Source organism: Limulus polyphemus, unplaced genomic scaffold (assembly GCF_000517525.1).
Source record: "Limulus polyphemus unplaced genomic scaffold, Limulus_polyphemus-2.1.2 Scaffold277, whole genome shotgun sequence".
In the NCBI taxonomy this organism is placed as follows: Eukaryota; Metazoa; Arthropoda; class Merostomata; order Xiphosura; family Limulidae; genus Limulus; species Limulus polyphemus.
In genome coordinates this window covers 146,421-163,144 of record NW_013665887.1, presented here as the reverse complement: position 1 = coordinate 163,144, position 16,724 = coordinate 146,421, and the positions used below count along the sequence as shown (strand labels likewise).

Genomic DNA, 16,724 nt, shown 5'->3' with positions numbered 1-16,724 from the left:
GGGGGTAAGTTTACGGATGTACAACACTAAAATTCCGGGTTCGAATCCTCTGGGTGGACAGAGCAGTGTAACTTTGCCCTAAAACAAATTACAACGTTAGAAAAAATTGTAAATTTAAACTATCCTGCCGGTTTTATTTATTTATTGTTATAATAGTTTTCAAATGCCCAGGTTGTTATTTGAATACCGTTTCAAAATGTTTTTTTAACCGTGTTTTACATTATAATATAAGTTTTCCTTTTTCTTGTACTATGGTGCAATCTTTTGTGAATTAGTGTTGCCTAAGTCGATACAAAAATCGAAAAAACTTCTAAATTTTTGACAAAAAAAATTAAATTTATTTTTGATTAAACTTACATTCCATACATTATCCAAGTCTATGTAATTGAATGGTTTAAGGCATCATAATATTAGACCGCATAATTTTGTTCACAAAATAACCAGACTAAACAAAGGAAAGAATTTTGATACTTTCAATGAGCATCTTAAATAAAATTACCTAACTATAGAAACTTTGCTATATGAACACTTGCTTGGGCCTATCCAAGTGGTTAAAGTGCTTCAATTGTGAATCTGGATGTTCATGCTATAAGTCTTGTTGCCGAAAAACAAAACAACAGGAACAAAAAATAACAACAACAAAAAACGCCCGATGCAGTTTACAACCGAGGTGCGCTATCAGAGTAACGGTCAAACTCGTATTTTCTGTCAGACAAGAGCAGACCAACAGTTGGTGGCGATGAGCGTTGTTGACTAACAGCATCCAGTCTAGTGTATCACTTCAAAACTGAAGATGGCCAAGGACAGATAGACCTTGTCTAAATAAACAAACTGTATTGACATGGATGAAAGCAGAGCGTAACCGAACGGTTAACGTGCCAGAATGTAGATATGTGTGTGTGTGTGTGTACAGTGTTCACATCCTGTTACTGACAAAAAAAGCAAAAGAAAAAAAAGCACTCTGGATACGTTAAAAATAGTGAGGATTGAAACCTACTATTCGGTTATATAAGAGTAGCCCAAGAGTTGGCGGTGGTTGTGTAGAATAGCTGCCTTTCCTCTAGTCTATCAGTTCAAAATTAAGGACGGCTAATACAGATAACTCTTGATTAGTTTTTGAGCGAATATACGGTAAATAGACAAACAAATGTGACATAGATGAATAAGACGCCCTCTATCAACGTATATAGAGATTTTATACAAAGCATTTCAGATTGGCTGTGGCTTATCTCACAGTCAGAGTTGAAGTGAAGGAGGAGAGATTTCCATAGGTAATAGCAACGTTTTTGTTCCCGTTAAACACGCGACTTAAAAAAACCAAAAACAACAACAAAAGATATTGGAACATGACGCACGAATAGATGTTACGTGTGTTTGAGATTTTGGAGCAATATGTTTTCAAATATCTATATAATATTTTACACATTATGGATTAGTTTTGCCATAAACAAACAAACCAGTGACATATGAGTGTGGATATAACGCGTATAGTTGGATGAAATACTATTATTATACACTCTTCTAATTCTAGAAAAATCCGTAAGGGAATATATTAGGAATGTAGTGTTAAAAAGTATAATAGGCCTAACATAATGTCTTACAACAAATGTAATTAACTAGCGTAAAATCCCTTCAAAAATGACGGGAAACCACTGGAAGCCAAAACTATTCCGTATAAAACTGGAAATACACAAAATAAATAAATAACGGAAATATAAATTTTCTTTTCCCAGAAACATGCTACATATTGGTGCCTTTGAATAAAAGATTAAAACATACGATGACCATGTGATTGCATACACACCTGTTTTTCTTTTGAAGAAAAGCTGTCCTCTTCCCTACAGATAATTGGTATCTTCAGTCTGTTTTAACAAAAACTTTTTCTTGATAATTCCAAAGCATAGACTTGCGCTAATTTTTGACAGGGGTCTACCCGGTTTTCCCTATTCGGATCCTACCTAGCTTGATGTTATAATGATGTGGATGATGTGGTGTAACACACACGTAACGACATGTCTGATCTGGTCCTGGGAACTATTTCCTTGAACTGATTTTCTTTAGCAGAAAAAGTGTCGAAATTTAGGAGCTATTTACGCCTATGTTAGCGATTAAATTCAACTTAAATGGGAACGGGCAATCGAAAGAGGAAGCATTACAGGAGTTTCTTTGTTTGTTTGTTTTGAATTAAGCACAAAGCAACACAATGGGCTATCTGTGCTCTGCCCACCACGGATATCGATACCCGGTTTTTAGCGTTGTAAGTCCGCAGACATTCCGCTGGTGCCACTGAGGGGGGCGTATTATAGGAGAAAAAGTGGAAATGGGCTCATGTAACTCAAGAAATTCGGATAAATCGAGTGTGATTGACTCACTGACCAATCGGCACTTGGCTTTTACATATATTGATTATATAAGGCTTCGCCAGCTTCTAAAACAAACCAGTGACATTTACTGAAACATACTTAAGAAACAACAAGAATGTTTTTACATATTCAGTTATGCTACCTTTGAAGTTTCAAAAAAAGATTAAATTTTCACGTAGATTTTATCAAAGCTATTTTAAAACAGTTATTGAATTATTTCTTATGTTGTTGTTTTTTTGTATTGTAGTCTATCAAATTTTGTGCCTCTCGTGATCAAATCTTAAAAAAACACAACTAGGTTTATTTTTATGTAGTTAATCCCTAAATTCCTAAAATCTTTTAGTTAATGGTGCTTTTTGAAGCATCTCTAAAAGAAATTCGAATCTTAACTTATTATTTATCCCATGCCATCATCACAGCTTTGAATTCAAGTATACTCTTGTAAAAGATAATCACAATATAGTGTTGTTTTCACTCAATAGATGTCAGGACCATATTGGAAGACTATGCTGTGACATGTTCTCATTGTGACGAAGCATTCGCTGGTAGTCAGGCGTTATATGCTCTTCGTGATCATATAAAAACAGCCCACCAAGATCTGCAACAGCCCGTAAATAAGAAAGAAAATAACAAACACGTATGCCCTAAATGTAATGTCTCATTTTTGGAGAAGTCTCATCTGGAGAAACACGAGCTCCTCCACGTAACGCCGGGCAAGGTTGGTTTTTTTTGTTTTTTTTACTGGAACTATCAGAAGCCTTAATACTATCCTAGACATTTCTATTTAATACGAATGAAAACGTAAAGTACAATAATGACTAAAATATATTGTTATTAAGTAAAAGTAGTTAAATGTCTATAAAACTGTTGATAGAAGAAAGGAGTACAGCATAAAAACATTTTGAAAAACTCGCATGTCTGGTAATAGTTTGTCTTAAAGAGACACAAAATGAAGTGAAACATGTTGTAGTTGATTAATAATTATTTTTCAAGGTATTTTACACAAGAACAAATTATTTTATTCTAATATTTAGGGAGTGTATTAAGCATCTTAAAAAGTGGAGTCCGAAACGTTATCAAAGAATCCGATAATAGACTGTAGAAGCCTTTAGTAATGTTTACCAAAAAAATTTACATTGTTTCATAAAATACGAAAATATTGGTTTTACTCAAAAAATATATTGTTGAATCATCTCTGCTATAAAATGTTCAAATTTTTACCTTTAATGCTTGCTACATTGAATAAAGAGTGTTTTGATTCTCGTCCTGCTTTAGGAACAGCAACACTTAAACAGCGACAATGTGAATTTCGGACTTCGAAAGTTTAAGTGTTTAGAATGTTCCCTTTAGTGTTACATTAGGAAGAGCAACATTGATAAGCATCAATGTTATTTTTGGGCTTTGGAAGTTTAATTGTTTAGAATGTTCAGAATGTTTCCTTTAGTGTTACATTGTAAAAAAAAACGTTTTTCTTGCCGCGCTTTAGGAAGAGCAACATTGATCAGCAACAATGTTTACTGTGGACTTTGCAAGTTTAAGTGTTCAGAATGTTCCCTTTAGTGTTACATTATACAAAGATTGTTTTTCTCGCCATCTTTAGGAACAGTGTTAATTGTGAACTTCGGAAGCTTAAGTGTAGAATGTTCTCTTTAGAATTACATTGTATAAAGAGAGTTTTTCTCGCCGTGCTTTAGGTACAGCAACACTTGAAGAGCAAAAATGTTACTTCTGGACTTCGGAGACTTAAGTGCTTAGAATATTTCCTTTAGTGTTACATAGTACAACTAAAGAAAGAACATTTAAAAAAAAGATGTAAATCTAGGGATGGTAAATATCAATTTTTCTTAAACAATACGAATAAGATAGTAGGGATGGCACTTCCATCATCCCTACCTAATAGACAGGCACACAGTGTAGTAGAATGTTAACAGACAAAAATAGGATACATTAAACTCAACTGTTATATGTTAATTCTTGCCTGTGCTATTATGCAGAGATGATGCAAATGCCATCCCTACTATCTTGTTTACATTGTTTTTGAAGAATTGATATTAGCCATCCCTACATTTACTTCCTTTTTTAAAAAGTTTTTCCTTGCTTGTTTGCTTGCCTTTTCCAATGCAGTGTTTCAGGAAGGTTGTATTTATAACAAGTTCTAAATACAAAGAGGTTCCAACTTTAATATTTGTTGTTTATCTATTATTGACTGGTAATTCCTGTTTCACCCTGTACTTAAGCTTAAAAAAAACACACCAAAAACACCAAATTTTTGTAAGAAAGCTAACTTCAAGGGGTATGATAACATCGTTTACACTAAAATTATTATTGTTTTAATTACTACTAGTTATTAATAATACTTCTAAATGCGGATTTTCCGTTTGAAACTATATTACCTCAGTGAAATTGGTTGACACCATAATTTTGGTTTTGAGTTAAATGTAATATAAATGAAGCAGAAGAAAGAAGAACAAGAAATTCAAACATTTTTCTATGTTATTTATAAACATTCCCAGAATTTATGACTCAGTCATTACATAGATATTGTTATAAAAAGAAAAACCGTATAGTATTGTAAAATTCTGATGATCTATTGAGGAGATATTGAAAATACTATTCCGATGAACAATCCGAGCCATCCCTACGTAGGAAGTGCTGCCACCTGCCTGATAAGAAGAGCAAAATTGATAGTTCAGGACTTTGGCAGTTTAAGTGTTTAGAAGGTTCCCTTTAGTGTTACATTATATAAAGAATGGTTTTCTTGCCGTGCTTTAGGTACACCAACAATGTTAGTTCCTGACATCAGAAGATTAAGTTTAGAATGTTCCTTTTAGCATTGCATTGTATAAAGAGTGTTTTTCTCGTCGTGTTTTAGGAACAGCAACAGTTAAACAACAACAACAACAATGTAAGTTACGGGCTTCGGAAGTTTAAGTGTTTAGAATGTGAAAAGTCTTTCAAATTCAAGCACCACCTCAAGGAACATGTCCGTATCCATAGTGGCGAGAAGCCATTTGCCTGTCCGAATTGTAACAAGAGGTTCTCTCATTCAGGCTCGTATTCATCTCACATGACCAGTAAAAAGTGTCTTATAGTGAACGTGAAGGTAAGATATTTATTTGTAAAAGTTTTGTACTTAACATATACTAAAATATTTTAAAACCTAATTATTCTGATACCCATTTAAAGACAAATAATATTATGTTTGTCTTTACGCAATACTGTTTTTATCATACGTCCCTTAAACGAATCGTAATATTAGTTAGCATAATGGAAACCATAAATAATTTCTGTAAATTTATTTTAAGATGTCAAAAACTATATTTAGAACTTGTACTAAAGTGTTCATCCTAAGATGTCAAAAACTATATCTAGAACTTGTCCTAAAGTGTTCATCCTAAGATGTCAAAAACTATATCTAGAACTTGTCCTAAAGTGTTCATCCTAAGATTTCAAAAACTATATATAGAACCTGTCCTAAAGTGTTCATCCTAAGACGTCAAAAACTATATCTAGAATTTGGCCTAAAGTGTTCATCCTAAGATTTCAAAAACTATATCTAGAACTTTTCCTAAAGTGTTCATCTTAAGATTTTTAAACTACATCTGCCCTATCGACGGATCAACGGTAAGTCTGAGGGCTTATAATGCTAAATATCGGGTTTAGATACTCGCGATGAGCATATCACAGATACCGCCATTGTTAAGTTTTACGCTTAATAACAAAGAAAAACATAAACTACAGCTGAGATTGGCAGAACAAATTTATCTCAAGATATCAAAATTAAGTCAGTAGTATTCCGCTTTTAAATCAAATAAGTTTTAGAGAAGTTGTTGTTGTTATTAAGCACAAAGCTACACAAAGGGCTATCTGTGATCTGCCCACCACGGGTATCGAAACCTGGTTCCTAGCAGTATAAGTCCGCAAACATACCGCTGTGCCACTGGGGGCATTTTCAGTAACTTCCCTCTACGAACAATCTGATCTTATTATGACCAAGATGGCTGAATCATCCACTACTAGGAATTCACTTAAGTGGCTGTGCTCCCAAATTCAACACAAGGGGACTTATCCAGTATCACTACACCTTCTAAAGGATGCCCTCGTGGGGTCAAAGGTTTCTGACGTCACGACTCCACAGATGTGACATGCAATTACACGATCAAAAATTCAGCTTTTATGATTGCTGATTCCCTTGTTGAGGCCGTTATACTGGGTTAACTGGAAGTATGTCACACATCACAACCCAAAGACCGTGTCATGGTCAGAAGTTTAACACGGTACTACTAATGTCTGAAAGTAGCCATAATGTTTTTATCCTAAGGAGAAAAAACGACATCCAGGAATTGGCAATAATATTCTGAAAAATAAAAGCGTCGTTGGTTTTGGTAATACAGGTTTGTTAACAACATCTTTAGTGTTTCTTGTACATTTATTTGCCAGTGGCAATTTAAAAAAAAATGTTAGAAGAACATTTTCTAAAATAATTTCTAAAATATTACTAAAAGTAAGAGATATGATAAAATTCATGCCTGATCGAACCACCCACGAATTTCGTTTATTTTTCGTTTATTTACAATAACCTTAACAATGTTACTCCTAACACATTACTATGCAGGGAACATATACTTTTATTAAAACAATTATTAAATACTTGTCTTAAAACAGAGTTATTTCTTTGTATTAGGTTCGGAAAGTAGACACAAAACTTTTGCAAGGTCGCGGAAATAAACAAAACACCATCCGCCCAATTGTGCCAAAGTACCACTTAAGTAGTCTTGTTGCCATTGGTTCTTCTGAAGACTATGTACCTACAGAAGAAGAATTTTCAATAGATGTAACCAAACAAAAGAAACCTCAAGCTGCAACCCAGTCTACGCTCCCTTTAGAACTTTCTTTACATAGTGTTCTTGATCCTCAAAACCCAAACACTCGTACGAATTATCTACCAGTTTCAACACTAACTAGCGTTTCAAATGTTCTCTCCACAACTTCGAGTCTATCATCATTATTACTTAGTCCATCAAAGTCATCAAATACCGATCTTGATTTTGAGACAAAGAGTGGAGAGGAAGCTAACATTTCTGATAAAGAACGAACAACTACATCTTCGTCTCCGAATTTCTCACCAGAGAGTGATCTAAAAGCTGTTAAAAAAATTCTTGAAATTGTAGACGAAACGATTGCTAAGCAGCAGCAGACTCGCGATTCCAAAAATGGACGTAGCGGGCTTCTCTCTGAACTATTGAATGTACCCCCATTTTATCGTCCCCTGAAGATTCCTCTAGGAAAACTACTATCTAGCTTGAAGATAGGGTCTAGCCCAATTGATCAAGAGCAATTTCAATGTAAATCTGGTGATGAGCAGTTTGCAAAGAGAATTAAATATATCCAGTATGATCGGTACAAAATATGTGCAGATAGTTCAAAGTCAGCCAATGAGAATGTAAATGGTGAAAATAGTCTAGAGAATGATACAATAAACGGGGAGGATGTTGATAATTTGGAAGGTGTTGTCATACAACATGAAAACTCTTCCGATCTTGAAAGATGCTCACCCAGATCGTCAATTGAAAGTGAAGATGAAAGAAATCCGGGTAAAACTGCCAGAACTCTTTATTTAAATGATGAAAAAAATGTTCCAATTCATAATATGTTAAGTGGAAATAAGTTAATAGCATTAGAAGCTTTTCATAATCGGAACCCAAATCCAGCAAAATACGAAATCATGAAGATGGCAAGAGAAATCGGATGCTCTTCAAAAATAGTACAAGCCTGGTTTCAAGCTAAAAAAGATAAAAACATTTATAAAAATCCGCCAATCCAAATACCGAAGGTTTCATTTACAAAGTACACGAAAATAGAACCGTCATTATCGTATGAGGATCAGTCATATTATGATGGACACTTCCTGAACATCCCGCAGTACAAACCTCAGTCTCTGCTCAATTTTCCTGCCATGTCAGATTTTCTCTCAAATTATAAGAGTGTGATTCCATCTGGTAGAATCATACCACCTTCTGCTCACAGTCAAAATATCTTCTTTGGCTGTGGATCTCCATGTGTCTTTCCACCCTATTTTGGAACACATGAAAATAAGTTGTTAAATACTCAGTTTGTTGAGCCGGACTGTGATTTGCCGCTGGATCTATCTTTAAACAAAGAACGGACTTCCCCTCATCATGAAAACGATCACGATAATTTTAAAGCACAAGATTACAAATGTGAAGTAATAAACCTTAGTCAAAAATCCAGTCGTATATCAGTTGTCTCGAACAAAAACACTGAACATTGTGCCACAAACGGAAACTGTGTTGAAAATGTGAGTACTACACTTTTTACACACAGATACGAACACCAAGGTAACGCTTTCAGAGTTCTTACCAAAGATAGATCTGCTGGATCCGTGGTGTATAACGATGTTGGGACGTGTGATAATTATCCCTCCAATTCCACAAGCCCTCATCATGAATACCCAAGAATGTCTGTAATTATGGACAACAGGCCTTCAAGTCCCACTAGTGGTTCTTCGCTAGGACTAAATCCTCATTCTCCAGGAAGTGAAGAAATACCATCTTCACCCGAACAAAACAGCCTGGAAGGAAGATTAACTCCAGCTATTAGGAATGAAAGATCTGACACAAATGTGTATCCTCCGGATAGCAATGAAAGCTGGCAAGTGGACAATTCGAAAAGGTTCGGGAGAAAGGTATTGCTAATTTTGAGTGGTTAGAAATTCGTACTTTTTAGAATTAGTGATTATTTATAGAAGCGTATATTGTAGGGTGCAATTAATGAAAGGTGCTCTAAGATAGATCTAATCAAAAACGTTTAATCCAATCAAAATGTTTTTTTCGTTTTTCACGTCAAGATTTTACAGAATAACGTAGAGTAATGATACAAAAAAATATACAAAAACAAAATTGTCCGAATTTCAGTATACATTTTCTCCATTTTATTTCAAGTACAAGTACTATCATATAACATCGAAGTAATATATTACAAAATCGTTCTCAGGTTAGCAGAGAAGGGCATCGAATTGTCGCAGAAGAAAATCTAAAACCTGAGCAAGGTGATGTGATTGAGGTGAAAAAGAAAAAGCTTTCAGTAGGCAAGTCAGAAGGAGAAACTTTATATGGATGTGACCAGTGTACCAAAGTGTTTAGCAAACAAAGTTCACTGGCTCGACACAAATACGAACATTCCGGTAAGTCAGTCAAGAAAACACTTAAATGAGTTCTTTTCTTGCTCATATGGAGAAAATAAATCTCCTGAAAGACATCAACAGAATGCCAGCACAATGTTATTTAGTAGACATGGATGATACAGTGTTACCTGAACAGTACTTATAAGTGGCTAGCTAATCAATCATTGGCTTCAGCTAACGCTTGCATGTGCGTCAGAAACGAGATAAAATATTAATAATCAAGAAATAAGTACGTAAAATAAACAAAATCAGAAAAATTATATACAAAAGTCGCGAAACATCAGCTTATATATATTAAGGAAAATATTAAACCTGGTATGGCTTGGCGGCTAGGGCGCTCGAATCCCTGTCACCGAACGTGCTCGTCTTTTAAGCCGTGGAGGTGTTATAATGTGTTGGCCAATTCCACTATTCGTTGATAAAAGAGTACCGCAAGAGTTGGCGGTGGGTGATGTTGACTCTAGTCTATCACTTCAAAATTAAGATAGCCCTCGAGAAGTATTCCGCGAAATTCATCAAACAAACAAGAAAATTATTAAATGCTATCAACTGTATAAACACTGGTATAAACAAAGAAGAAGCATTTAAATAGTGTAGTTAGGTGTTAAAATGACAAAGACTGTTTTTACTACTCGAGTTTTATGTTTATCTGCTAAGTAGGTAAGATTTATTTCAGTTTGAAGATTAACTTATTTTTAATTATCTTTTATTTGGAGCAAAGTTCTCTCACGTAGGTAATAGTTTTCTTTTCTTTTAAAATGTCTTTTTAGGTCAAAGACCTCACCAATGCAGTGAATGTAGCAAAGCCTTCAAACACAAGCACCATCTAACGGAACATAAGCGACTTCACAGTGGCGAGAAACCTTTCCAGTGCCAAAAGTGTCTGAAACGATTTTCTCATTCCGGCTCCTTCAGTCAACATATGAACCATCGATACAGTTACTGCAAGCCTTACCGAAACTAGAAAACAAGGAAATGTACAAATATGGTGCCAAATATTACGTTTTCTTTCTTACCTTTAATTGATGACAGAGTTTTTTCTTTTTACATAATTATAAGAAATCTCACGCTTCTTTGAATTTAAGCATGTCGACAACGATTTCAAATAGCTTCCTAATTTAATTAAAAATTAAATGTGAATGCATATTGCCTTTTGTTGCCTTTCTCGGTACAACGAGAGAGACTGTCAAAGTAATTCATAAAACCATTTGCCCAATTCATCGAAACTTAACTATGAAAAACTTGTAGCATGTTGTATAGTTGTTAACACAACTCTTTTTTTTTTCTGAACATTTACACTTTTTGTTATCTTTATTTTGTATGAAATTATTTGTTGAATAACGTACTGTCACAAATGTGCATTAGTTAAGGAGACTTGAAAGTGGTGACATCTGGAGACAAATTGAAATCTCAGAATTGTTTTGTTCACAGTTATCACATTATCAGATAAATTTAAACCAATCTTTTGGTTCAATATGAAAAAGGACAGAATTCGATAACTGCCCTTTGAGTATTAAATTCTCAAAATTATACATTAGGGTTAATCTCTATCAGATTTCCATGAACGATCGTTTGAAAATATTTATAGTGATTTATTTGGTAATTACTCTCTGATTATAAGATTCTCCAAACTGCACATTACCGTTAAACTCAGCAATGAGATTTTTATCAACCAGTAATAGGAATGATTATTTGAATAATGTCTGTAATAATTCAGTGTAATATTTGTAAATTCACCTACGTAGAAACTATTGTAATTTGTCACTTATGAACACTATTGCTGTATAAATTGTGACAGTGAAAACAAGAGATTTTGAGAAGATTGAAAAGCGAATTAGCACAAACATTTGAAGGTGTTTTGTTCCGAACTTTATTTTTTTTCTTTGTAAGTTGCAGAATTGTTGTTTAGAAAAGTGCCAATTTTTAAATTTTAAGAAGAAATTGAGATTAAGAGAAAACTTATATACTCATATTCTATATGTAATTAGAATTATTTTGTAAACTCCTACATCGTGTGCCAAAAACATTTTAGTTATATTTAATATTGTTGAAGTCAATAAAACAATCTCGGAGTCTACTTAGAGTCATTGTACCGTGTATTTAACCACCAACCTGTCTTATCTTGACTTTACCAAAGGAATTAACCAAACCTGGTTATGCTAATCTTGTTCCTTAACAATAGAGACCTGGTTTTAACAAAATCCTAGTTTTAACATTAACAAAAAGGGCTCAACAAATTTACTTTTAAAATTGAATATGTATGGTATCTCTACTGTTTTTCTAATATATTACTATCCAATCTCTGAGATCACAAGTGTTAAGTAAAGTAAAATATGAAGATTTAAAGATTGAAGAAGGATGTACTGTTTCTTATAATTTTTATACATCAAAATTCTTCGCCAATGTTGTTTATTAGTTATATATGATGAAGTAGCTAAATTAACGTGTGACAGATCATATACACTTATAGTTTTCCATTCCTATATGAAGTTGAAATTTCTGTTTTGTTTTAAAGCATACAGATTATATAATTTAGTTTGTTCTAAATTAAATGTACGAAGATTTCCTGTGATTAACTATAATTTAGAGATACAACGAAATTAACCAATGAATAAAAAGTTTTAGTTTCACAGGTGTCAAGAAACAAAATTGTTTATTAGAAGTGATTTAACTGCACATTATAAATTATAGCAGTTGAGTTTAATTTTGTGCAGTTTTCCAACTGTATGATGATATGGATATCTTGTTCTAAGATTTTGCTGTATTTTTACTAATCCTTACGACTAAAAAAAAATCATAGTTTTTTATTCCTTATAAAAAATTACAATTTTTGATAACACAGACGCCATCACGTTCTCAGTGTTTTTTCAACACTCACATAATTATACCGTATAAGCTCAGAAATATAATATCTATATAAATTATGTTTCACACAGATTGATTAAAAATAGGAAAAAGAAACTGATAAAAAATATTTATATACGTATTTTTTCCAGAATCAATTAACATATTTTCTCCCAAAAGTGAATGTCAAACAAACTAAAAGTAAATATATTTTCGGTTTTGTTATACCTAGGAGAGCTATTGTTAAATAGAAACGTCCTACGCCATAACTATGTTTTGTTCTTCGTAATAGGTTTGAAAAGATAAAAATTATGGGCATGATAATGGATCATATAGAAATTTACGGAAAAATGGTATCAAGTATCTTTATATTCATATCATCAAACATTTGTGAAAACTGTTGAAATGGATTTATATTTTTTGAGGATTTTGAAATTAAAAAATATATTGATTATTCTATATATATACTAATTACTAACTTGTGGTATTGTATTGATACTTGGTTCAATAATTTTAAGCAGAGATACTTCCGTGTGACGTCTAGATTGAAAACAGTTTACAATAATTTTCAAGATAAATATTGTTTATATTATATGTATTTGTATTTTCAAATATTTTATAATCAAATGCTTTAATAGTACATTGAAATATTCCTATTTTGATTTATTCTACATTTGTTAGGTATATAATATTTGAGCATATGTATCTATGTTGCTTTTATTAGGTAGACATAGTTCGTATTTGAGCCCCTAGATGGCAAACCCATTGCTTGCCAGAAGTGTTAGAATTGAAGTAACATCTGTTTTAAATTTATAAGAAAATATCTTGTAATTAATATTTTAAAGTTTCACTAGAAGAACTTTTTCTTTTTATATAACAAAGAAAATAACCGACAAGAAAGAAAATCTATTTGCGGTAATTATAATGATTAAGAATAAAATCAGTAATTATTTTTGAAATGAATTTAGAATTAACGTTTAAAAAAGACATGTGATAACATAGAATTATGAAAATACAACTTTTAACTTATATTAATCAAGCATTGATAGAGGTAGTACGTAAAATTCCACTAAATGTGATAAAATTATTCAAACAATTCATATTGAAAAGAAAACCTAAATATCTCCAGTTCAACATGTGACGACTTCCTTGGCCCCAACACTGTGATGGTAGCGCCATCTACATACTTAAATATGAAGATTTGACACTGGAGTTAAGAACCTAATCAAACATAAATGTTTTTTGTTTCGACTTTTTCGTATAAATGGTAATCATGTAAAGTTTCCGATGTGTATTGTTTACTATTGATAACCATAAAATTAAAATTTGTTCTGATTAAACACATCAGTCATAAAACGAATGAGCATCTTGGTTTGTTCTAAAAGAACGCGCCCTTTACAGTAAACAAATTTCATTGGCAGGCGTGTTAACTTCCTGTTACTTTATCAGTGTAATAGTAATGATGTAACACGTATTAATTAGATACTATTTGCTAAAAAAAATTATATTGGCAAAGTGTTTTGTCTTAACCATTAACGAACTTAATCGATTTCATTTAGTTTTGAACACGTTGTTACTGACATCTGTTACAGATTTCAGAACAAACTGTGCGTGTTAACTTGTGTACAATATTGTTAGGACTCGTTTATACCCGATATCAGATTACGCTTTAAATTATATTATATTCTGACTATGTTATTATAGATGAAGGTAAGGTGTTAAATCTGTTGGGAAAATATGGAATATTTGTGTTAACAGAATATTTCATTGTCTACCTATTTCGGTTCATTACAAGCTTCTTTTTTTTTCCTAAGCTTTTGAATCTCGAACGTCAAATCCAAAGAAATTCATAGGCGTCGCCAAGGGGAAGGTCGGTAGGCGCGAATGACACACCTTTTTAAACCTCAACTACATTTTGATGGTCACGAAAAATTAAATCTGGTGCACCTAAAACTGCCTAACGTGGCGCTATAAATTTATTTTCTTAACCTTCTTTGACTGTTTCTTTAATGTGACATGAACTTTGCTATGGATCGTGTACTGGACTGCTACTGACTCACGGTTTACTTAGGCCTAAATGTGTTACTGATTTCAGAAATGTCCACCCCTGAAAAAAACCCTGGCGACACCAATGAAATGTTATTTTAAGTTGTAACGTTATTTTTATTGTTTTTACCATCTTTATTTGTTTTCGTGCAATAATATATATTTTGTTTTTCGTGATTTATTTTTCAAGTGGTATATTTGTATGTTTTTGTTTTGTCAGATCTTCTAGGTAAAGTATATAACATAAAATCTTAGATAAAAATTTTACTTTTTACAAAAGAAATATCGTGCCAATTTCATATATGCCACCTGAAACATTGTTGTAACAAATGAAATTATAAAGGCATACTCAGAAAATGTGGCGTTTTCATTGTCCATGAAAACTTTGGAATAAATAAAATTACACGTTTTAGATAAGCCTAACATGCGAAATTCCTGTTTCTTATGAGAATTCGTAAAATGCGAAGCTAGAACTATTTGATGTTATATTTGTGCAACTATTTATTTCATTGTATTTTTCCAACAATAACGGATCTTCTTCAAAGACTTATATTGTTTTTTTTTCTTGAGAACCTTTGTCAACTCCCATTAGACTTCTCAAACCATGTCTATTTTTCACAAAAAGCTAGCACACATTAATATATCTCTCTACACACGTATATACGTGTGTGTGAGTGCGTGTAAACATTTTTTTTATTAAGATAATTGTAAGTTATATATAAAAAATTGAGTAATAAACTGATACGAGTTTCCAGCTAAAATTCCTATTTAAATTTCAAAGGTAGAGCTCTCGCAATTTTAAAATTGCTCATTGTTTTTAAAAACTCAAAACTTTTTACTTTTACAGTTTACAGACTTTTCTTTCATATTTCTGATTTTTCTTAATACCTGGCATATTCCCTGAACAACAACACTAGCTATCTGCTAACTTACAGTTCAAAGTAAACGATTTCACAACTTTCATGTTAATGTAAGTATGTGACAGATAGGAACCAATATCAACAAAATGTAACGTGGTTCCAAATTACCTCATTGAAATAGAATGCGATCATAAAAATTAATTCATTAACAAAATTTTTGTATTTTGCTAATTCTATAATACAAATAAAAGGTATATTATAATGCAGGCAACCTAAGAATGACAAATACATTAATGGGATTTAATTTTTGTTGTTAGTCTTTAAAGAAAATTGACCAAACAAAACAATGTTCATATGTTAAAAATGGCCAATATAGAACAATGTTCATATGTTAAAAACTGACTAACTCTGAATAATATTCAACATGGAATAATGTTCAGGTGTTAAAACTGACTAACTCTGAATAATATTCAACATGAAACAATATTAAGATGTTAAAACTGACCAACACAGCGCAACGTTCAGATAGAAAATGTTAATAACTAGAAAAAATCAGACTTAAAACATCTAACTGTTACTATTCGTATCGTTGTTGCATGTGTGTGTATTTATTTGTTCGACATATTTTATTATACAAAAATATAAAAAATATAAAAAATAATATCAAGAAATATTTGAAAATATTTTTCTTGCTTTAATATCCTTCCATATGTTTTAAAACATGTTTGTTATTTTACAATAGCAAGTTATTTTTTTTGAAAAATAAATAAAACTTATTGATAAAATATTCATATCATCGGAAAATATAATGAGGTTTTTGTTTGTTTGTTGTTAAGAACGAAGAAACACAATAGTCTGTGCTAACCACAGTTATAGAAACCAGGTTTTTAGCATTGTAAAACTACAGACATACTGCTAAGCTACTGGAGAGGGTCTAGTTGTAAAAAAGGCAATCATATATTGTATTTCCTCAAGTAACAAAATAAGTTTACTAACCCCTGCAAGTTGTTTTTTTACACGACAAAATATTTGTAGTCAACGAGAAAAAGCTTATCAAGCTCGGATGTGTCGTATTTTTGTTCAACTGTTGTACATATAAACTAATTGAAAAAACTTGAAACACACATTGATTTTCATGAGATTCAAGACAAAATAGTAGTTACGTTCCAAAAATATATATATATTTCTAAAACAGAGCGATTTAAGTATCCAAAATCCTTAAACATATATATTTCTAAAACAAAGCGATTTAAATATCCAAAATCCTTAAACATATATATTTCTAAAACAAAGCGATTTAAATATCCAAAATCCTTAAATAAATATATGTATATATATATTTCTAAAACAAAGCGATTTAAATATCCAAAATCCTTAAACATATATATTTCTAAAACAAAGCGATTT

The 16,724-nt window shown here is 32.1% G+C and overlaps 1 protein-coding gene across 4 annotated transcripts in view; it reads left to right on the top strand.

The window, feature by feature from the left end:
* LOC106456975 (zinc finger E-box-binding homeobox 2-like) overlaps positions 1-11,499 on the top strand; it is a 115,948-nt gene extending 104,449 nt beyond the window's left edge. For all 4 annotated transcript variants that reach the window (XM_022382775.1, XM_022382777.1, XM_013916358.2 and 1 more), the window contains 5 exons: positions 2,846-3,081; positions 5,236-5,466; positions 7,048-9,069; positions 9,378-9,567; positions 10,338-11,499. In XM_022382775.1, the coding sequence (XP_022238483.1) occupies positions 2,846-3,081; positions 5,236-5,466; positions 7,048-9,069; positions 9,378-9,567; positions 10,338-10,531 (2,873 nt within the window). In that variant the 3' untranslated portion in view covers positions 10,532-11,499. The remainder of the gene's footprint in view (positions 1-2,845; positions 3,082-5,235; positions 5,467-7,047; positions 9,070-9,377; positions 9,568-10,337) is intronic.
* Positions 11,500-16,724: the final 5,225 nt, after the last annotated feature.